This window comes from Salvelinus alpinus, chromosome 9 (assembly GCF_045679555.1).
Source record: "Salvelinus alpinus chromosome 9, SLU_Salpinus.1, whole genome shotgun sequence".
In the NCBI taxonomy this organism is placed as follows: domain Eukaryota; kingdom Metazoa; phylum Chordata; class Actinopteri; order Salmoniformes; family Salmonidae; genus Salvelinus; species Salvelinus alpinus.
The window spans coordinates 20,020,324-20,043,265 of record NC_092094.1 but is presented as its reverse complement, the minus strand read 5'-3'; the positions used below and the strand labels follow the sequence as shown (position 1 = coordinate 20,043,265).

General features: G+C 43.3%; 2 protein-coding genes across 2 annotated transcripts; one reads left to right on the top strand and one right to left on the bottom strand.

Moving 5' to 3' along the window:
- The first annotated feature begins 1,223 nt into the window (after positions 1 to 1,223).
- On the top strand, positions 1,224 to 7,811 carry LOC139584480 (protein FAM180A-like). The gene is made up of 3 exons (XM_071416396.1): positions 1,224 to 1,648; positions 6,801 to 6,898; positions 7,012 to 7,811. Exons 1-3 carry the CDS (start codon positions 1,546 to 1,548, stop codon positions 7,357 to 7,359), a joined length of 549 nt encoding a protein of 182 aa, XP_071272497.1. The 5' UTR covers positions 1,224 to 1,545; the 3' UTR covers positions 7,360 to 7,811.
- Positions 7,812 to 8,819: 1,008 nt separating this feature from the next.
- On the bottom strand, positions 8,820 to 21,687 carry LOC139584479 (solute carrier family 23 member 1-like). Its single transcript, XM_071416395.1, has 12 exons — positions 21,359 to 21,687; positions 19,462 to 19,596; positions 18,939 to 19,096; positions 16,104 to 16,263; positions 15,323 to 15,504; positions 14,866 to 14,986; positions 14,542 to 14,698; positions 14,033 to 14,286; positions 13,722 to 13,886; positions 13,279 to 13,387; positions 13,023 to 13,118; positions 8,820 to 12,821 (listed from the first exon to the last, which is right to left on the bottom strand). Exons 1-12 carry the CDS (start codon positions 21,404 to 21,406, stop codon positions 12,559 to 12,561), a joined length of 1,848 nt encoding a protein of 615 aa, XP_071272496.1. The 5' UTR covers positions 21,407 to 21,687; the 3' UTR covers positions 8,820 to 12,558.
- Positions 21,688 to 22,942: the final 1,255 nt, after the last annotated feature.

The following is a 22,942-nucleotide window of genomic DNA, read 5'->3' as shown; positions in this document are numbered from 1 at the left end:
CTGTTGCCCTCAGAACAGCTTCAATTCATCGGGGAATGGACTTTACAAGGTGTCGAAAGAATTTCACACGGATATTGGCCCATGTTGACTCCAGTGCTTCCCACAGTTATCAAGTTGGTTGGATTTTCTTTGGGTGGTGGAACATTCTTGATACACACGGAAACTGTTGAGCATGACAAACCCAGCAGAGTTGCAGTTCTTGACACATACCACCCTGCATACCACTGCTGGCTTGCTTCTGAAGCTAAGCAGGGTTGGTCCTGGTCAGTCCCTGGATGGGAGACCAGGTGCTGCTGGAAGTGGTGTTGGAGGGCCAGTAGGAGGCACTCTTTCCTCTGGTCTAAACAAAGATCCCAATGCCCCAGGGCAGTGATTGGGGACACTGCTCTGTGTAGGGTGCCGTCTTTCGGATGGGACGTTAAACGGGTGTCCTGACTCTCTGAGGTCATTAAAGATCCCATGGCACTTATCGTAAGAGTAGGGGTGTTAACCCCGGTGTCCTGGCTAAATTCCCAATCTGGCCCTCAACCATCAAGGTCACCTAATAATCCCCAGTTTACAATTGGCTCATTCATCCCCCTCCTCTCCCCTGTAACTATTCCCCAGGTCGTTGCTGCAAATGAGAACGTGTTCTCAGTCAACTTACCTGGTAAAATAAAAATAAAAAATAAAAACACAAGCCTGGCACCAACTATCGTACCCTGTTAAAAGGCACTTAAATATTTTGTCTTGCCCATTCACCCTCTTGAATGGCACACATACACAATCCATGTCTGAGTTGTCTAAAGGCTTAGAAATCCTTATTTAACCTGTCTCCTCCTCTTCATCTACACTGATTGAAGTGTATTTAACAAGTGACATCAGAGAGGGATCATAGCTTTCACCTGGATTCACCTGGTCAGTCCATGTCATGGAAAGAGCAGGTGTTCTTAATGTTTTGTGTACTCAGTGTATATTATTGATGAACACAAGATGTTCCACAGAAGAAACTGGACTGCACTTATTAACATCAATGTACTTAACGTGATCAGAACTAGGAGGAAAGTTCAGCATTAAGGAGAAGGAGGAAGAAGAGAAAAGGAAGATAATGAAAGAGAAAAGAGGAAATGATCGTAAGGCGCGCTTACGGTCAGAAGAGGACAAGGAGGCAACAGTAAGAAGTAGACGTGTCTCTCTGGGTCTGATGACTGCCAGATGACAGCACCAACAGTGTCAGCTGGTTTGAGAGAGAGAGAGGGAGAGAGAGAGCGAGAGAGAGAGAGAGAGAGAGAGAGAGAGAGAGAGAGAGAGAGAGAGAGAGAGAGAGAGAGAGAGAGGGAGAGAGAGAGAGAGAGAGAGAGAGAGAGAGAGAGAGAGAGAGAGAGAGAGAGAGAGAGAGAGAGAGAGAGAGAGAGAGAGAGGAGGGTACTATAGTGACACAGGATTTCAGAAAGGAGGAGAGCAGTTGCAGTGGTGGGATGGTCTGAGGTTTTTCCCAGTGGAGTGACTGGTCCTTGATCGTGGTCCTGGACCTGTGGCTCTGTCCAGTCTGTCCCTGGCTACTGGATGCCAGGTGGATGCCAGGTCACCATGATGCCCTGGAAGATGGTCATTGTTGCACTATTCTACTGCAATATCAACACATGTGCCACTTATCGGCATAACAAAGGTAAGAATATCTTCACCCATATTAATGTGTTCAATTGGAAATGTTATACAGTTTACAGTATGTTTATATGCAATGATTATGTTTAATGTTGCTGTGTAATTGTAACCTGTGCATATGCCCTTTTAAAGGGTACGTTTTGCTGCAGTAGTTGTCCATAAATATAATTGATAGGAATGCACCTCATTCCCAGATGCTACATTAAACTCAACAGTAATTCTGCCAAATAATTCAAGGCATTACTGAGAATCAGCTCATTGTGGATTAGAATATGTATCCAGTGATGGAAAGATAATGTAATGCTCTTATTCCAGAGAAAGGACAGATTAACGACCATTCTGTTATGATAGTCACAAAGTCCAATATCATTCCTGGTATCAAATGTCAAGCTAAAGTCATTTTACATATGCTTCTCTCTTGGCCTCAGCATCGCCGTCTCAAATCCAGAAGACTAATACAGAATATAGACTTACCCTATCCCATCCCCATCACACAGAAAACTGCAATCAATAGTTAGCCTAGTCACACATTTAATTCTGTCCTCTGTGCTTTGTCTGTCCAGCTGTAACCTCTGATTGAGCAAAGTCATTTCACAACAGTATGTGTTAACATTACCGATTAGTATGTACACAGATCCAGCAGCAGCATCCACCAGCACAGCTGTAACATGCTGCATACATCACAACAATGTGCAAGCTGTGTGGTGGGGAGTGTACTGGGGATATTTTGGTCTTTTGATTTTTTTCTGTGTTTATTTAGAATTAAAGGAGTGACATTGAAATCATTGTTTTCTCTCCAGCTGTTTCGATCCATCTGAAATTCAAGTGCCCTACAGATGGACCTTAATGATGCTGAGCAACTGTAGCAGTGCTGTACTTGGTTGGATAAATGATTTGACATCAGAAAAATTCAGATAATTTCTAAGAAATAGAATGGAGAACTCTTTTGTACTGTATATACACTTGGAAAAAAGGGTTCTAAAAGTGTTCTGCAGTTGTCCCCATAGGATAATCTATTTTGGTTCCAGGTAGAACCCTTTTTGGTTCAAGCTAGAACTCTTTTGGGTTCCATGTGGAACCCTCTGTGGAAAGGGTTCTACCTGGAACCAAAAGGTTTTTTAAAAGGGTTGACCTATCGGGACAGTATAAGAGCCCTTTTTGGTTCTAGATAGCATATTTTTGTTCTAATAGTGTACAGGTGTAGCTGCCAAGAACTCACATTTCTGGTCCTCCAGAACAGTTGGGTCCCATTTTCTAGCACAATTAAACTATGGTCCTTAACGACTTGTATGTTTAAAGTTCCATTTCGGTTTATGTGTCGGCTACTGGGCTCAATGTGTGTATGAACTATCCACATCTGTTTCTGATATGAAAACAATGAAAGGGCTTCAAATATGAACTGCAGCAGGAAACTGATAGGCCCCTGAAGAATGAAAAACACACCACCAGAAAGTTTTCAAAGCTGTCTTGAATCTGGCTAAACTAGGTATTTTGTAGTTTTTGTTTTGGTTATTCTAGATATTGTTATGTGATGTGTTGTGGCAATTGGATCATACGGAAAAACATGTTCTTAGAATGAGAGGATTGAGGCTCAATCAGTACAATGACAGCTCAGGAGTACTGTCTTTCTAGCTTTTCTTGGATTATATTTGTTGATATTTGTTTCTCCTGGCTCTACTATTTTTGTATGGGTGGAGTGTCTAGAACATTGTTTGACATGCTCTGGTATATCTGATGAAATCATAGCAACTTTGTGTTTGCTATTACACACATTCTGAAGTCATAGCAATCTCAATTACCTCAATGGAAAAGTAGTGATCAAATAGCATGAATTGTTTGATTTCATCATGGCATCAACAAATCTTATTAGCTGAATGTACTAAAATAAAGGCAAACAAATACCTTATCTCCATGTAGAACATTTGACTATTTTGGGGTGTGAATAAAAATATATAGAAAGTTTTGCCCACGATGGACAACATATACAGTATGTGCTAGTACACTCTTAGAAAAGTCTCCGAAAGGGTTCTTCAGCTGTCCCAATAGGAGCAACCTTTTCAGTTCCAGGTAGAACCCTTTTCAGTTCCAGGTAGAAGTAGAACCCTTTTAGGTTCCATGTAGAAAGGGTTTGTTATGGAACCCAAAAGGGATCTACCTGCAACCAAAAAGGGTTCTTCAAAGGGTTCTCCTATGGGGAGAGCCGAAGAACCCTTTAAGGTTTGAGATAGCACCTTTTTTTTCTAAGAGTGTATGCTTGTATGCGGAACCCTTCGTTTGGCTAGGTGTCTACTGCATGGCTCCTGTCTCTATGGTCCTAGGACCCATCTCTGTTTCCAACTGGCAAGCGATAGCTTTGTTATGACGCACTCCTCTTCGCTTCCTGATGATTTTCTTCTAAACTTATCAGCCCTTCTTAAACAAGTACTATTTCAGGGCCTTCATTAGCTGGATTGACTGTAAACACCAAAGGAAGCACTGGAGAGAGTATTCCAAAGTTTAATTCCTGGTTTGTGCACTCGGGAATGTGCTCATGTCCAATAATGGATTTCCTCATTAGAGTTTGTTTTTCAAAGAACATCTGAATAAGATTTGCTTGTCAATGCACACTGAGTGTACAAAACACTACGAATAATTTCTTAATATTCAAACCCTTTGCACGTTTACAGCACCTCTGTCTGACATTTGAATGGAGCTGCAGTGGATAGCTGCCAATTTACGGGCTTCTGACCAAGTCTGCTATTTATATTTTTCGTAGCTGTCTATTTACCACCACAAACTGATGCTGGCACTAAGACCACACTCAACGAGCTGTATAGGGCCATAAACAAACAAGAAACAGCGCTCCTAGTGGCCAGTGATTTTAATATATCTATATTTTTTGGTCATTTAGCAGACGTTCTTATCCAGAGCGACTTACAGGAACAATTAGGGTCCCTCTTGCCTTGCTCAAGGGCACATTGGCAGATTTTCACCTAGTTGGCTCGGAAATTCTAACCAGCAACCTTTCGGTTACTTGCCCAACGCTCCTAACTGCTAGGTTACCTAATGCAGGAAAACTGAAATTCGTTTTACCTCATTTCTACCAGCATGTCACCTGTGCTACTGGAGGAGACAAAACTCTAGATCACTTTTACTCCATACACAGAAACTCATACAAAGCTCTCCCTTGCCCTCCACTTGGCAAATCTGATCATCACTATATCCTCCTGATTCTTGCTTGCAAGCAAAAATTCTGAAGTACCAATGACAGCTCAATACGGAAGTGGTCCGATGAAGCGGATGCTAAGCTACTGGACTGTTTCACTAGCACAGACTGGAATATGTTCCAGGATTCATCCGATGGCATTGAGGAGTTTACCATATCAGTTACCTGCTTCATTAATAAGTGCATCGATGACATCAACCCCACAGTCACTGTATGTACATGTCGCAACCATAAGCCATAGATTACAGGCAACATCTGCACTGAACTAAAGGCTAGAGATGCTGCTTTCAAGGAGCGGAACACTAATCTAGACTCTTACAAGAAATCCCACTATGACCTCCGACAAGCCATCAAACAGGCAAAGCATCATTACAGAACTAAGATCTAATCGTACTACGCCGGCTTTAATGCTCGTCGGATGTGGCAGGACTTCTTAACTATCATGGATTACAAAGGGAAACCCAGCCACAAGCTTCCCAGTGACTTGAGCCCACCAGACGAGCTAAATGCCTTCTATGCTCACATCGAGGCAAGCAACACTGAACCATGCATGAGAGCAGCAGCTGTCTCCGTAGCCAATGTGAGTAAGACCTTTAAACAGATTAACATTCACAAGGCCGCAGGGCCAGATGGATTACCAGAATGCATACTCTGAGCATGCGCTGACCAGCTGGCAAGTGTCTTCACTGACACTCTCAATCCCTCTCTCTCTTTGTTCTCTATATTTTTTCCCCCTGTCATGTACAGTAACAATGCTTGTTCAGCATAACCGGTTTGTGTCTTTACAATATTTGTGGACTTGCGGAAATATGAATAGCTTTGATGTCATAGAACAGGGATCATCAACCAGATTCAGCCCCGGGCCAATTTTTTCTTGAACGGATGATCAGGGGGCCGGAACATAATTACAAATAATTTGTAGACTGCAAATTCACTGGAAGAAGCCCAAACAGATATAATATTTGACAAAAACATAATCATTTCAAACCCTGCTTGCTTTTGTATACGATCGCGACTCTCTATTATGCTGGGAATAAAAAATCACTTGGAGCTGATATCCTGTGTTTTTATAGTCTTTTATGTCCAACAATAAAAATCGAACAACAAAAAACCTAGGTGGGGGGAGTAAAACCACTCGCGGCCCAAATTTGGCCGGCGGACTGCCAGTTGAGAAACCCTGTCATAGAATGATTTACAATCCTGTATTTGGATTGAGATGAGAATCCAGATAGCAGATTTCAGTAAGTGGTGGTCATTATTCCATGTGAAACCAACTCAAAAGATGAGTAGGTGAAATGTTCTTTGGGAAGTGTCCTGCTATGACCAGGTCACATGTTCTGGTTAGCACTCACTCTTAAAACCAGTGTCCAATGTTGCTCTGGTAAGTGAGCTCTGTCTATTTATGAAAAGCAGACTCATCTCTAAGTCAGTCCGTAAGTCAGTCTCTCCACCTCTCTCTCTCTCTCTCTCTCTCTCTCTCTCTCTCTCTCTCTCTCTCTCTCTCTCTCTCTCTCTCTCTCTCTCTCTCTCTCTCTCTCTCTCTCTCTCTCCTACTCTCTCTCTCCTACTCTACTCTCTCTCTGGTATCCCATGTGCCTCTCTGCTTTGAATTCTCTGCCTTTGAAGCAAGAAGTAATTTCTTACAGTCTGCTGATCAGAGACATTCGTAAGGTCATACATTTCAGGTTTCTCAAACTGAACCGTGTGGTGCTCTATGGTCCTCACATGTCTGTGAACATTATGGCTGTAAAGTCTACCCTGTTATATACAGTACCTGTCACAGCATGCAAGGTGTACTGTATGTTAGCCTTGTCTCGGGAATTCATCTTAATATGCAATACATCTGGTTCAAGCCACATGGTCCGCATCGCATGATGAAACCCTGGGCAAGAGTTAAAGAGAAAGTAGTAGGTTGGATAACAGTCTCTCTCTCTCTCCCTCCCTCTTTCAGTCCTTTACCCATCAACTGTTCGAGTGAAGAGAGGGATGGCATCAATGGTGAACCCCACTTTTCAGAACTCCATAGAGGATGTCAATTTACTATTTGAGGTGAGACATTTTCCTTGGATAACTACAGTAGCAAATATTGTAGGAATCCTTTGAGTTAGCAACCAAAAATATGGGTTTGTAATGAGTCTACTGTTTTTGGCTGTGCTGTGTAGATCCTGCTGGCTGGCCTGCAGTTTGGAGACGAGCACACTCTGTTCTCCGTGCAGGACGAGGAGTTGGCCTCCCTGCGGAAGACCAAAAAGCTGGAAGTCATCTGCGAGGACATCCTGCCCAAAACACTCTCTGATATCCGTCGCCTGACCTCTGACCTTTCCAATCACATGGGCCACCTGCGCCTGGAGGACTTTGAGCGCACTGTGCTGACCATGGTGTACACCGCCCAGCGGCTGGCCAACGCTACCACAGACCAGCAGAGAGACTTGTGGGCAGAGTCCTTTGTCAGTTTGTACAGAGCTATCAAGCTGGACCTGACAGCTGAGAACGACCTCACAGCTAAATGATATCGCAATGTTGGGGATTGATACTATACTGATACATATCACTGCCTTTATTTCCAGATCTCTATTGGAGAAGGAATTTCTCTCATTTTCTATTATTCATTATAGATACGATGTTTCAGCATGATTTTCTTGGCAACCCTTGAGGACTATCGTATCACATGGACTCAAAATTAAAGTTTCTGAGATATACTTTAATCCTATTGCTGTTTTTTATATGCAGTGGGACAATACATTTCTTTGATTTATTTCTAACTTTTTTAAAGGTTTATTAGTAGTGTTACCCTGAACTAAATTGGAAATGCGGAGAAATCAGTATGCTTACATTCATTTTAAAAAATCAAGGTTTTTCTTTAAAAAGCACCAATTTTTGTAAAATTCGTATACAGTTCTTATACATTGTGTTATCATTAAATACAAGATCCACTGAAAATAAAAAAAATATGAACAATGTACAACATTTCCAAGCTTTGAAAGAATATGTTTCACAGCAAAAATGTATTCACACCCCAAAAAGCCAAAAGATCCCTGCCAAAAGTTCATTTAGAAAATACAAAGCAAACCTATACAAGGGCCAGGATTCAATCCGATCAGCGGTAACCCTCGTTAGCCGACAAACGCAGAGCTTTCATAGATTTTTTGGGGGCCATTTATCTGCTTTACATGCTGACCATACCAGACGCGTCACGTGCGCGAGCGTTGCAAAATACACATACATGTTATTCAATCACTGCACCCACACTGCTCGCGCACGTCAGCGAGCATCTGCGTAGCCAGGCGCTAAAATATAACTTGGTTGTATTTGTGACGCTCAACGCACTGCAAGTCCTTCCTCTCCCATCTCCTCATTGGTTTTTAGGAGCATATACCCACGTTCCATCTTCTCATTGGTTTTTAGGAGCATATACCAACATGGGTGATTGAAAGATGAACTGAGATCCACACTCCAATCGGTGGTAATGCACCTTAAAGTTGGTTGCCAACCGACATATAAAGTCCAAATAATAATAAGAAGCCTGAAGGAAGGAGGAGCGATGACTAGAAACTAATTTGGTTTACCGTTTTATCTGTGGATTAATCGTCGGAGTAGAGGACTTGTGCATTTCAGGTAAAACAACAACCCAATGTTTATATCCCAGGACAAATTAGCTATCAAAAGCAAGCAAGCTAGCTAAATTGCCATAAATGTTTAATGCTTTTCGACTTGTCCCCAAATTAATATAATTGGTTCAGAGTTTGTTTGATATTTCAAACTGCGAGTCCTGATCGCGTCTGGTGTGGGCGGACAAAATCAACATGTGCGCGATACGGTGCACGCAGATGTTAGAGCTGTCAATATGTATAGCAGCTGCTGTTGTAGTCATTGTCATGAAACCACACCTGTCCTGATATCCTAGCCATGTTAAAAGTTCAGAATGAGAAAGTGTAGGCTTTATAGAAATAATGACACATTTAAAATCATTAAATCAAATCAAATGTATTTGTCACATACACATGGTTAGCCGATGTTAATGCGAGTGTAGCGAAATGCTTGTGCCTTTAGTTCCGTCAATGCAGTAATAACCAACGAGTAATCTAACCTAACAATTTCACAACAGCTACCTTATACACACATGTGTAAAGGGATGAAGGATATGTACATAAAGATATATGAATGAGTGATGGTACAGAACGGCATAGGCAAGATGCAGTAGATGGTATCGAGTACAGTATATACATATGAGATGAGTAATGTAGGGTATGTAAACATTATATTAAGTGGCATTGTTTAAAGTGGCTAGTGATAACTTTTTTACATGTATGGCAGCAGCCACTCAATGTTAGTGGTGGCTGTTTAACAGTCTGATGGCCTTAAAGATAGAAGCTGTTTTTCAGTCTCTCAGTCCCTGCTTTGATGCACCTGTACTGACCTCGCCTTCTGGATGATAGCGGGGTGAAGAGGCAGTGGCTCAGGTGGTTGTTGTCCTTGATGATCTTTATGGCCTTCCTGTGACATCGGGTGGTGTAGGTGTCCTGGAGGGCAGGTAGTTTGCCCCCGGTGATGCGTTGTGCAGACCTCACTACCCTCTGGAGAGCCTTACGGTTGTGGGCGGAGCAGTTGCCGTACCAGGCGGTGATACAGCCCGACAGGATGCTCTCGATTGTGCATCTGCAAAAGTTTGTGAGTGCTTTTGGTGACAAGCCAAATTTCTTCAGCCTCCTGAGGTTGAAGAGGCGCTGCTGCGCCTTCTTCACCACGCTGTCTGTGTGGGTGGACCAATTCAGTTTGTCCGTGATGTGTACGCCGAGGAACTTAAAACATTCTACCCTCTCCACTACTGTCCCGTCGATGTGGATAGGGGGATGCTCCCTCTGCTGTTTCCTGAAGGCCACGATCATCTCCTTTGTTTAGTTGACGTTGAGTGTGAGGATATTTTCCTGACACCACACTCCGAGGGCCCTCACCTCCTCCCTGTAGGCCGTCTCGTCGTTGTTGGTAATCAAGCCTACCACTGTAGTGTTGTCTGCAAACTTGATGATTGAGTTGGAGGCGTGCATGGCCACGCAGTCGTGGGTGAACAGGGAGTACAGGAGAGGGCTCAGAATGCACCCTTGTGGGGCCCCAGTGTTGAGGATCAGCGGGGTGGAGATGTTGTTACCTACCCTCACCCCCTGGGGGCGGCCCGTCAGGAAGTCCAGTACCCAGTTGCACAGGGCGGGGTCGAGACCCAGGGTCTCGAGCATGATGACGAGTTTGGAGGGTACTATGGTGTAAAATGCTGAGCTGTAGTCGATGAACAGCATTCTTACATAGGTATTCCTCTTGTCCAGATGGGTTAGGGCAGTGTGTAGTGTGGTTGCGATTGCGTCGTCTGTGGACCTATTGGGGCGTAAGCAAATTGGAGTGGGTCTAGGGTGTCAGGTTGGGTGGAAGTGATATGGTCCTTGACTAGTCTCTCAAAGCATGATGACGGAAGTGAGTGCTACGGTGCGGTAGTCGTTTAGCTCAGTTACCTTAGCTTTCTTGGGAACAGGAACAATGGTGGCCCTCTTGAAGCATGTGGGAACAGCGGACTGGGATAAGGATTGATTGAATATGTCCGTAAACACACCAGCCAGCTGGTCTGCGCATGCTCTGAGGATGCGGCTGGGGATGCCGTCTGGGCCTGCAGCCTTGCGAGGGTTAACACGTTTAAATGTTTTACTCACGTCAGCTGCAGTGAAGGAGAGTCCCCAGGTTTTGGTAGCGGGCCGTGTCAGTGGCACTGCATTGTCCTCAAAGCGAGCAAAGAAGTTGTTTAGTCTGTCTGGGAGCAAGACATCCTGGTCCGCGACGGGGCTGGTTTTCTTTTTGTAATCCGTGATTGACTGTAGACCCTGCCACATACCTCTTGTGTCTGAGCCGTTGAATTGCGACTCTACTTTGTCTCTATACTGACACTTAGCTTGTTTGATTGCCTTGCGGAGGGAATAGCTACACTGTTTGTATTCGGTCATGTTTCCAGTCACCTTGCCCTGGTTAAAAGCAGTGGTTCGCGCATTCAGTTTAGTGCGAATGCTGCCATCAATCCACAGTTTCTGGTTGGGGAATGTTTTAATAGTTGTTGTGGGTACGACATCGCCAATGCACTTGCTCATGAACTCGCTCACCGAATCAGCGTATTCGTCAATGTTGTTGTTTGACGCAATGCGGAACATATCCCAATCCACGTGATCAAATCAATCTTGAAGTGTGGAATCAGATTGGTCGGACCAGCGTTGAACAGACCTGAGAGCGGGAGCTTCCTGTTTTATTTTCTGTCTATAGCCTGGAAGCAACAAAATGGAGTCGTGGTCAGCATTTCCAAAAGGAGGGCGCGGGAGGGCCTTATATGCGTCGCGGAAGTTAGAATAACAATGATCCAGGGTTTTACCAGCCCTGGTAGCACAATCAATATGCTGATAGAATTTAGGCAGTCTTGTTTTCAGATTAGCCTTGTTAAAATCACCAGCTACAATGAATGCAGCCTCAGGATATGTGGTTTCCAGTTTACATAGAGTCAAATAAAGTTTGTTCAGGGCCATCAATGTGTCTGCTTGGGGGGGAATATATGCGGCTGTGATTATAATCGAAGAGAATTCTCTTGGTAGATAATGCGGTCGACATTTGATTGTGAGGAATTCTAAGTCAGGTGAACAGAAGGACTTGAGTTCCTGTATGTTGTTATGATCACACCACGTCTCGTTAATCATAAGGCATACCCCCCCCCCCCCGCCCCTCTTCTTACCAGAAAGATGTTTGTTTCTATCGGCGCGATGCGTGAAGAAACCAGCTGGCTCTACCGACTCCGATAGCGTGTCTCGAGTGAGCCATGTTTCCATGAAGCAAAGAACGTTACAGTCTCTGATGTCTCTCTGGAATGCTACCCTTGCTCGGATTTCATCAACCTTGTTGTCAAGAGATTGGACATTGGCGAGTAGTATGCTTGGGAGCGGTGCACGATGTGCCCGTCTCCGGAGCCTGACCAGAAGACCGCTTCGTCTGTCCCTTTTACGGCGTCGTTGTATTGGTTCGCCGCCTGGGATCCGATCCATTGTCCCGGGATCCGCTTCGGGAAAGTCGTATTTCTGGTCGTAATGATGGTGAGTTGACGTTGCTCTTATATCCAGTAGTTCCTCCCGACTGTATGTAATAAAACCTAAGATTTCCTGGGGTACCAATGTAATAAATAACACGTAAAAAAAAAAAAATACTGCATAGTTTCCTAGGAACGCGAAGCGAGGCGGCCATCTCTGTCGGCGCCGGAAGTCAACATAATAGGGATAATAGGGATTTATATCAACCTAATTAAGATGTACATTACATCCCACATTCCAGTGTTTGAACTTGTAATGTGGCTGCATGGGATTTCTACTAATGCTACTGGGTGCATCCAATGGCATCCAATGGCAATGTGTGCGATAGGTAATGCCAGGAGCCGCTTGTGGATTATTTCAGCTCTAATGCAGTTACACCTCCGACACTGCCTAAACAAAAACAATGAAAAGCTATGCGTTTGTTGGCTAACGAGGGTTACTGCTAATCTGATTCTGGCCAAGAAGTGAGTAGAAAATGTCTGACTAAATAAGTATGGATTGCGTTCTTTTACTGTGTCTTAAGAGCAGGACAGGTGGTCCAAGTCACGAGAGCTGCCTTTGTTATTGTTGTTGTTGTTTTAGCCAGAATCTGGGCTTGCTCAGTGTTCATAGGGCCACTGATCTGATGATATGTGAGGGCTCTGGCTTCCCAGGTTGCTTGTTGGTCTCCAAAGAGTCCACCCCTGGCTTGTCCTGTGAGCTGGGTGCATTCAGAGGGAGGAACGGCACATATCGAACCCATGTGTAGGAGGAGAGGCAAGAGCTGATTCCAAATGGAAGGTTGTACACCTCGCTACTCTCCAAGGTGTTGCTGGAGTCGTCCAGGTGGATCTTGTTCCAGGCTAGGATGCCTCGCTCTCGCTTGGTTCCTGTGTGGCCCAAAGCAATGACGTTAGAATGCTGCAACTCACCTATAACAGAGACTTGTGAATCTTAGGGAAGATGTATAATGTTTTTGAGGTCTGGGGAGGAGATGAACTAACACTGAATATGTCTACTCTTTACCTAATCATTACTCTATGTGAAACAGTTGGATAGATATTCCCCCTTATTCCTGGGTGGAAGCTTACCAGGAATGGTGTTGTCAAAGAAGAACCCAAAGAAGCCTCCAACAAACATGCTGGTTGTCAGAAGCACCTGCAGCAGTTGGTCCAGCTCGACCACACCTGACAAAGAGAATACAGTTCATCACACTGGGCCAATTCACATACTAGAGGAACCTTATATCTCCATGTTGATCTTCTGTTGAGCTTTTCCCCCAGCTTTTTTGTAAAGAAGTTTGAATGTTTTGTTTTACAGTGTTACATGCGTTATCTGCTCTGATACCTGTTGCTATGGCATCTGGGTTCTTGAATATCCAGTTTGGAATGACCAGTCCGGAAAACATGGAAAACCCAAAGATAAAGATGTTCCGGGAGGAGTTCATGTCTGCATACTGTCAAATGATAAGGAGAGAGGAGATGACAAATAAACAGAGCCAACCAGTCATTAGGGTTGCAAAACTTTCCCCAAATTCCCATATTTTCCATAAATCCTGGTTGGAGCATTCCCGGAGATCCTGCTTATTCCCTCCTGATACCAGACATATTTTAACTGGGATTTCTGGAAAACCTTAGAATTTTACCTGAATTTTGCAACCCTACTTGTCAGTAAAGACCTGAATGAAAAAGCCTTCATATGCAAAATGTCTTGTGGCCATTGTACAATAACAATGTGTAAATAAACCTAGGCAACTGTCCAAACTGGTTTGAGTCTCCACAGGAGTTTACCTGCAGATTTGAAACTCCAGCTGCAGATATGACCCCAAACATGACCAAGAACATTCCTCCAACCACAGGTGTGGGGATGGTGGTGAAAATGGCTCCAATTTTACCAAACAGTCCCATAATGATCAGCAATACGCCACCAGCAATGATCACCATTCGACTGCCCACCTGCAAGAAAAGAGAACATTGTCTATTGAGACTGTTCACAGCTAATAGCTTTTATAAGTTCTATATTCCAAAAAAACATTGATTCAGCTCAGTTTAACATCTAAAAACAGATTCTATATTGAAAAATAGCCTCTAGCCCATCTCACCTTGGTGATCCCCAATGCTCCCACATTCTCACTGTAGGAGGTGGTTCCGTTGCCTGTGCCCCAGGCCCCAGCCAGCAGACAGCCAAGCCCCTCGATGCCAATGCCCCTGTTGATGGCATGCTTTGGGGGAGGAGGGGCCCCTGACAGCCTGGCACAGGCGTGGTAGTCCCCCACCGACTCTATCATGGAGGATATCACCCCAGCCAAGATCCCTACCACTCCCGCCAGGCTCACTGTTGGTAAGCCCCACTGACCTGAGTTTGGGTGGTTTGGGTGGTATAATACATTAGGGTCTTTTTAATAATGCACATATCAATAAACCATACATATTCATTACCCATATAGTACTAAAGGTTAGGGTTAGGGCTAGAATAGGTGATAAGCCCTGAGTTTTTCCTGACCATGTGACCTGACCATGTGACCAGACCAGGAAAAATGTATCCAAACATCTGATTATCAGGTTATGGAGTTGTTGCCTATGATTCCCCCTGAGCGGCTGTGCCTCCTACCTGGGTATGGGAATCTGAACCAGGGGGCTTGGACTATGACATCCCCCTTCAGGTCTGTGCGAGCCAGGTAGCCATATTGCTCTGGCTGTGAGGGCAGGACGTCAGAGATGGTGAAGATGTAGCAGATCAGCCATGACAGTGTGATGCCAAGGAGCACCTGAGGAAGACGTCACATACAGTACATGTAAATATGTTACACCAGTCATTATTAGGACCAGGAGTTTTTCCACACCACAGAAACTGACCATGGAAAACTCTGGGTCTTATATAAGGGCTTGAGAGAACAGTGAACAGCTTTGAGTCTTAATTTTCTAATGGACTTACTGGTAGAATCTGGAAGATGTAGATCTTGGAGGTGTGGAGTTTCTTGGTCTTGCTGTATGTGGGGAATGGTACAGGGATGTGTCGGAGGTACTGGGAGAACAGGATGATCAGAGCAGTCGTCCTGTAGGAAAGAGACTAACTCTGTTCACAAAGCAGAATGTGCCCTCTAGTTATGCACTTAGCATGGGTACCATCTTACAGTATGTAGCCATTGACATGCATGAATTCATAGCTTACGCCAAACCTGGTCTGGGACAGCTAGAGGGTGAACATGCTTTTGTTACAACCCTAAATCCAGACGATTAATTGAATCTGGGAATCTTTTAATGCTGGGCAGGAACACAAACCTACACACCTTATGGCTCTCCAGGTCAAGGATGGATGACTACAGGCTTGTGGGGGTTTTGAAGTAAAACCCATAAATCAGACTTAAATAACCATACTGAGAGGTACATACATAGTTGAGATGCCCCAGTGGTTCCCTGCATTCATTCCAGCTGAGTCGTATAGGGACAGGCCAATCAGAGAGATGGTGGGTGCGATGGTGAGGGGGCCAATGAAACGCATGAAGAGACCGATGAGGCCAGAGAAACCCACCAGGACCTGGAACAAGGAGCCCACCATGATAGAGCCCTGTAGCTGTAGAGGAATAAACCACATAAGCATATACACACAATCAATAATCACAATAAGATGGGAAATCCTATAGATGGGAATCCTGTAAATAATGTGTTGTCAAGGGTTATTAAGAAATGTTCAGACGTGGCTAAACATGCCCTCTATCTCTATAAAATACACTGAGTGTATAAAACATTAGGAAAACCTTCCTACTATTGAGTTGCAACGCCTTTTGCCCTCAGAACAGCCTCCATTCGTTGGGGCATGACTCTACAAGGTGACATCAATAAGTATTCACCTGGTCAGTCTATGTCATAGAAAGAGCAGGCGTTCCTAATGTTTTGTACACACTGTGTACTGTTTATGCCATTTAGCAGATGCTTTTATCCAAAACTTAAAGTCAGTACATACATTATACAATATGGATGGTTCCGGGAAGCAAACCCTGGCATTACAAGCGCCATGCTCCACCATCTGTCTCTCTCTCTCTCTCTCTCTCTCTCTCTCTCTCTCTCTCTCTCTCTCTCTCTCTCTCTCTCTCTCTCTCTCTCTCTCTCTCTCTCTCTCTCTCTCTCTCTCTCTCTCTCTCTCTCACTCCATGTAATAATTGTGTCACTCACCGCTCGCATGCGGCTCTGCCACACCTCTACATACTCAGGAGAGGTTGCGTTGACCAGGGAAGCATTCTGGGTCCAGGCAGGGCATGTCCACTCTGGCATCGACAACATGGCCATGGAGGGAGCCAGCAAGGTGAAAGTACCACCCTGTAGAATGGGCAGTCTGAGGGGTAGAGAGAGAGATTAGGGAGAGAAAGAGAGAGGGGTAAGGGAGATAGAAAGCGCAAGAGAAAGAGGGGGAAGTATGATGTCTGAAATCACAATTGCGAAGATGTTCTGTCTAAAGTGTAGAGACTAGTACATAAGGAATTCATCCCCATAATCAATTTCACATTGAATTAGGATGAATTTAAATCCCTTTGCTTTGTAGTATCATCCGAAACAGACTTGTCTAGTACAGTAGTAGTCAGAGATGAGTATTGAGCTGAGATGCAGAGCACTACTGTAACATCATCCAAACAAAGGTTGCCTTTATGAATCAACCCCTCCTTTCCTTCCATAGAGAACAGTCTCAATCAACTCCCAGCCAAAGTGCCAGTCTTTAGCTAACCCGATCCAAAACACGCAACCTCCAGGTTCAAACAGCATGTCCTGACTCACACAGCACATTGTTTCTCTAGATCTAATTTTAGGCCTTGAAGGGCTGATTCAAATCTTGTGAGGACATTATGTAAAAACCATGTCTTTCCAATCAAGACTCCTACAGGTTAATGTAATGACTATCTGCTGTGTGTCTCCATCCTCTGATACATTAGGCCCCACTTTCAATTATACTACTGATGACAGATGGATCAGTAATGACAATGGACCCACTAAATACAGTGAAGTGATTGTTTGTCTGTGTAAATGTTGACTCCTATGGTATTACAATACAATTACCTACGTTTCTAACTGACATGTATAAATGTGTCACATCTCATATCCTGATCAGGGCTGTGCTGGAGTTTCACTCCCTACTAGCGAGTTCAACACGTCCATTGTTTTCCTCACAGCTGACCTCCAGGCTTTTGGAGATCTTTGCCTGCAGGAATGTGGACTTAATGTGAGCTAGTTTATCGACCTAATAAGATGGAAATTCCTACCTAATCCTGTTATAATGATATGATGCAGAACTCTGGGTCAGGTTATGGTTGGCCAGGTTGGACCTGGGCAGTTGGGCAGTGCCATACATGGCCTTACAGTACACCATAGACAGAACAACACCTTGCTTTTGGTACACCATAGATAGAACAACACCTTGCTTACAGTACACCATAGACAGAACAACACCTTGCTTACAGTACACCATAGATAGAACAACACCTTGCTTACAGTACACCATAGATAGAACAACACCTTGCTTTTGGTACACCATAGACAGAACAACACCTTGCTTACAGTACACCATAGATAGAACAACACCTTGCTTACAGTACACCATAGATAGAACAACACCTTGCTTTTGGTACACCATAGACAGAACAACACCTTGCTTACAGTACACCATAGACAGAACAACACCTTGCTTACAGTACACCATAGACAGAACAACACCTTGCTTACAGTACACCATAGATAGAACAACACCTTGCTTACAGTACACCATAGACAGAACAACACCTTGCTTACAGTACACCATAGATAGAACAACACCTTGCTTTTGGTACACCATAGACAGAACAACACCTTGCTTACAGTACACCATAGACAGAACAACACCTTGCTTACAGTACACCATAGACAGAACAACACCTTGCTTACAGTACACCATAGATAGAACAACACCTTGCTTTTGGTACACCATAGACAGAACAACACCTTGCTTACAGTACACCATAGACAGAACAACACCTTGCTTACAGTACACCATAGACAGAACAACACCTTGCTTTTGGTACACCATAGACAGAACAACACCTTGCTTACAGTACACCATAGACAGAACAACACCTTGCTTACAGTACACCATAGATAGAACAACACCTTGCTTTTGGTACACCATAGACAGAACAACACCTTGCTTACAGTACACCATAGACAGAACAACACCTTGCTTACAGTACACCATAGACAGAACAACAACTCTCGTTTTCCATTCTCAGTCAGAAAATAGATGTTTCTGAGAGAAATCTAGCACTTGCATACCATACTAAGACCTAGCTAGTGCACAATAATGGCACATGCTTTAATAACCTAAAGCCCCAGTGCCCACTGCATAATATCCTATTGTGTGAGGCTAATGCATCACACTGACCTGAAAAACATGCTCCAAAGGTCAACAGAGGCTTAGAAGGAAACTTAAGAACCCATAGTATACAGCCCAGTTCAGGGGTGGGAAACTCATTTTGCCCCGGGGGCTTCATTTGGTCTTCAACAAGGTCTGGAGGGCTGCACTACATTATTATGTTTTCCCTTGCCGTCAAAATTTGCAAAACAAATTTCTCTATCTATCCATTGTTTTGGGAATTTTCTATGCTCCCTGACTGTCTAGCGTTCATTTGGGTGATTATCAGCGAGCTGATAACATGTCTACACAGTTTGGATTTGGTTTCATTGGTTTTAAAGTATATTGATTTCATGGAATTTATGGCACTTTGTTTTGATTCCAACATGACAAGACAACAAGGAGATGCCAAGCCTCGCCATCTACCTGTATGGTGTCTCCATATATCATGGGTAACTCCACCATCACAAGAGGTTATCTTTTAAAGGTCAATCTTCATTGACCATATAAAGTTTGGCCCCTTTGTTCTTTCTTCCCCTTGCTGTAGGCCCCCATTATGTCAACAGTCACTCTGTTGTTGCTGATGAATGATTGGCCCAAAGCCATATCCAACCAACCCCAGCTCCCCTCCTCACCTGATTCCAAAGGTGACCTGCAGCAGGGTGCACACGCCTGACACAAAGAAGATGGTGCTGATGAGGTGACCCTGGGTCAGGCTGTCATGCTGCAGACACAGACCCTGAGACAGGATCAGAGGGATGGCGATGATCCCTCCAAACGCTGTCAGGCAATGCTGAGGAGAGACAAGGGGGGATGGAGGGGAGAGAGGAAGAAGAGGAGATGCACTCATGAGGGTTAAACCCACCGAGGATACTGAAGCCAAGATGAGCAGCTGAAATAACAGGTACAGGTACAGTATTTGCCATCAGCCTCAACAAACATCCCGCTGTTGGATATTTAAGATTGAGGTCCTCATGTGACTTGGTGGCTTTCTTTTTAATTTGAGCCCAAATTAATCCTGGGAAACAGGACTGTTCATCCAATTGATTACACTGCCTAATCAAATCAATGGAGCACTGAGGAGGCCCATCCTCTGCTGCACCCAGGCCAACATCGACCAGTGAGCCTCCAATTATAAAAAGTAGGGCTTGGACCTACCTGGATGCCCAGAATGATGCAAAGGTACCAGGGTGGGATGTCTGTGACACAGTAAGCCAGTTTGTTCTTGTCGTCCTCCTCAGAGAGGTCGGAGCCCTCTCCATCCTTCTCCAGATCACAGAAACGCCCATCAATCTACAGGACAGAGACCAGGGTCGCATTCATTGGGGCACAAATGGGTCTGACAGACATAATATCACTCATAACACAGGCATAATATCGCTCATAACATAGGCTTAAAACCTTTCAATTCAGTGAGCTAAATCAGGGTCACACAGAGTGATTCTTGGTAGTCTTAAATAAATCTACTTTGAAACTAAAGTATATACCTCACACACATGGTTATGGGCTTAAAATAAGAAGACACCTATACCATGTCAGATATTGAGTTGAAATGTATTTGATTTTGAGTTTGCATCCCAATATTACACTTTATTTACATTACAGAAGACTTAAATATAACAAAACTGTTTGACATAGAAACACTGAATTTTCGTCTGTTTTTAAAAAAGTATCTTTATTGATGATGGAATTATGAAAAATAGGAATAACATTTCACCCATGAGGCCAAAGAGGGCGCTTTTGGTCATTCACTGCAGGAAAGGGCTACTATCACCCATAGGGGTTTTCAATTATTTACTGAAAGTGTTTTGCTAAGACATTCTGGAAACCCGTGTCGCGTATAGTTGTATACCAAAGCCAGCCTATCAGTGCTTGCTGAATAGATTTACTCAGAGATGTGTGTAGACTGTTTGCTTACACTATGGAAGTTTAGTTGCTAATTGTTTATGTCAAATTTGACTTGAATGTTGACTGTATAGCGTACAGTATATGATATAAGATGAATACATTTCTTATCTCATTATACTACACAAATCCTTTATTTCAGGCAAACATTATATGATTTTGATCATGGGGTTGGGGAGGTGTGCCCCTTTCTGTACAATGTACATTTCTGGACAATATTTATGCAGAAAATAAAAGCCTTATTAGCTACTTATATACACACGTATAAACTACAAATTAGTGGCTAATATGTGTAGCTAAATACATTTTCAGGGCTATCATGGACTAAATCAATTTTATCAGAAATATATGTGTCAACAAATCAACAAATTCAACATCTCGCATAGAAACCCAGTATCCTTCAAGTTTTTTCTTGCCTCTTACTGTTTCCTGTAATTTTGCGGTCAATTATTTGCACCAGAGAACCATTATAAGTAAGTTATGCATGAGGGACTAATTGCGGGTCAGGTGATCGTACCGGCGGAACCATATAGAAAGTTAACAACACTTCTCAGCCTAATAAGAATGAGCAGCTTCATTCTGCTCAACCAAATCCATAATAGAGCACACATCCTATTTCAAGGTATACAAGTGACTGTTGGGTTGAAGTAGCATTCATATAAACAAGACCCATTCTAAGGAATTCAAGTCACTCAGTTCTTATCAATTCACTCAGACTTCTTGGAAATGATTAACTTACTATTGTAGCCCGTTATAGTATTACAAAACTACAATATGCAATCTGAAGAGTACCACATGTGTTATGATATGGTAATTAGTTAAGAGGAAGAAATCAATATATCACCAAGGCTGAAAATCACTTGGAATGTGTTTCTTTGTTTGAGTTTACACATTCATCTATGTGCAGAAAATGCATTACATGTGTTCCCTCAGAACTTGTACCTGTAATAGGTGGCGCTCGCAAATGTTTGTCTCCGATACTAAGAAACTATCATTGTTGAATATTGTGTAAACATATCTAAATGTTACAGTGTTTATGCTTTACAGCCTGGAACTTTTAGGTTTACTATGAACATAATCTTTACTCAAAGTCACTGCAGCAAATGTCAACATAATCCTCCAGCACGGGAATAATTGTGTTTATACTTACAGCAAATGCGTAGTTTTCGAGACCATTGCTTTCCTTTTCTGGAGCCATGGCTCCAGTCTGGACTCAGCTAGGATGTTGGGTCCTCTGAGTTATGAGTGAATAATCTCAACAGGCGAACAAAGAGGAGAGAGAATACAGGAGAAGGAGAAAAAAAAGAGAGATGAGGGGAGAGAGAGAGCAAAATAGGGGAAGGAGAGATGGAGAGAGTTAGAGAGAGTAAGTAAAGAGAGATTTGAACACGAGACTACTGCTGTTGCTGATTGTAACTGAAATAAGTCCCACCACCAGCCTCTCATGTGAACCCAATTACAACAGCAAGGCAAGCAGCTGATCAGAACCTCGCGACCGTAGAATAGAACCTTTCAGGGCACTAGCTCCACCTCTCTTTCTCGGTCTCTCTTTTATTGGCATGACAAAAAATGATTGTGTTGCTAAAGCACAATGTTGAACTAATAGAAACAATAACACATTTAGAGTCATTGGAATCCTAAACACTCTTTACTGTTTAACACTGACATCAGTACCGTATACCAGAGAAAAATACTGTATGTGATTCAACCTCCTCCCCCTTCTCCCCCTTCTAATGAGCCAAACTATGACATATAACATCTCTCTCTCAATTCAATTTCAATTTAAGGGTGTTATTGGCATGGGAAACATATGTTTACATTGCCTAAGCAAGTGAAATAGAGAATAAAGAAAAGTGATATAGACAATAAAAAATTTACAGTAAACATTACACTTAAAAAAGTTGCTATTATGTATATATACAGTGTTGTAATGATGTGCAAATAGTTAAAGTACAAAAGGGAAAATAAATAAACATAAATATAGGTTGTATTTACAGTGGTGTTTGTTCTTCACTGGTTGCCCTTTTCTTGTGACAACAGGTCACAAATATTGCTGCTGTGATTGCACACTGTGGTATTTCAGACAAAAGATATGGAAGTTTATCAAATTGGATTTGTTTTCAAATTCTTTGTGGGTCTGTGTAATCGGAGGGAAATATGTGTCTCTAATATGGTCATACATTTGGCAGGAGGTTAGGAAGTGCAGCTCAGTTTCCACCTCATTTTGTGGGCAGTGTGCACATAGCCTGTCTTCTCTTGAGAGCCAGGTCTGTCTTTGGCAGCCTTTCTCAATAGCAAGGCTATGCTCACTGAGTCTGTACATAGTCAAAGCTTTCCTTAATGTAAATGTCTGTGTGTAGCTGGTGCAGAGTCAGGCGGAGGACAGCAGAGATGAGTAAATAAAAGTAACTTTACTCAAAGTCATCAAAATACAAGAGAATTACCAAGCCCAATGCGGACCACAATACAACAAACAATTACTCACAAATACAACATGTAGAACAGGGGGTTAAATAATAAACAAGTAATTGAATAAGTGAAGCCAGGTGTGAAAAAACAAAGACAGAACAAATGGAAAATGAAAAATGGCTCGGCGGTGGCTAGAAACCAGGTGACGTCGACCGCCGAACGCCGCCCGAACAAGGAGAGGGACCGACTTCGGCGGAAGTCGTGACACTTCATTTTGGGTCAGTCACAATGGTCAAGTATTCTGCCACTGTGTACTCTCTGTTTA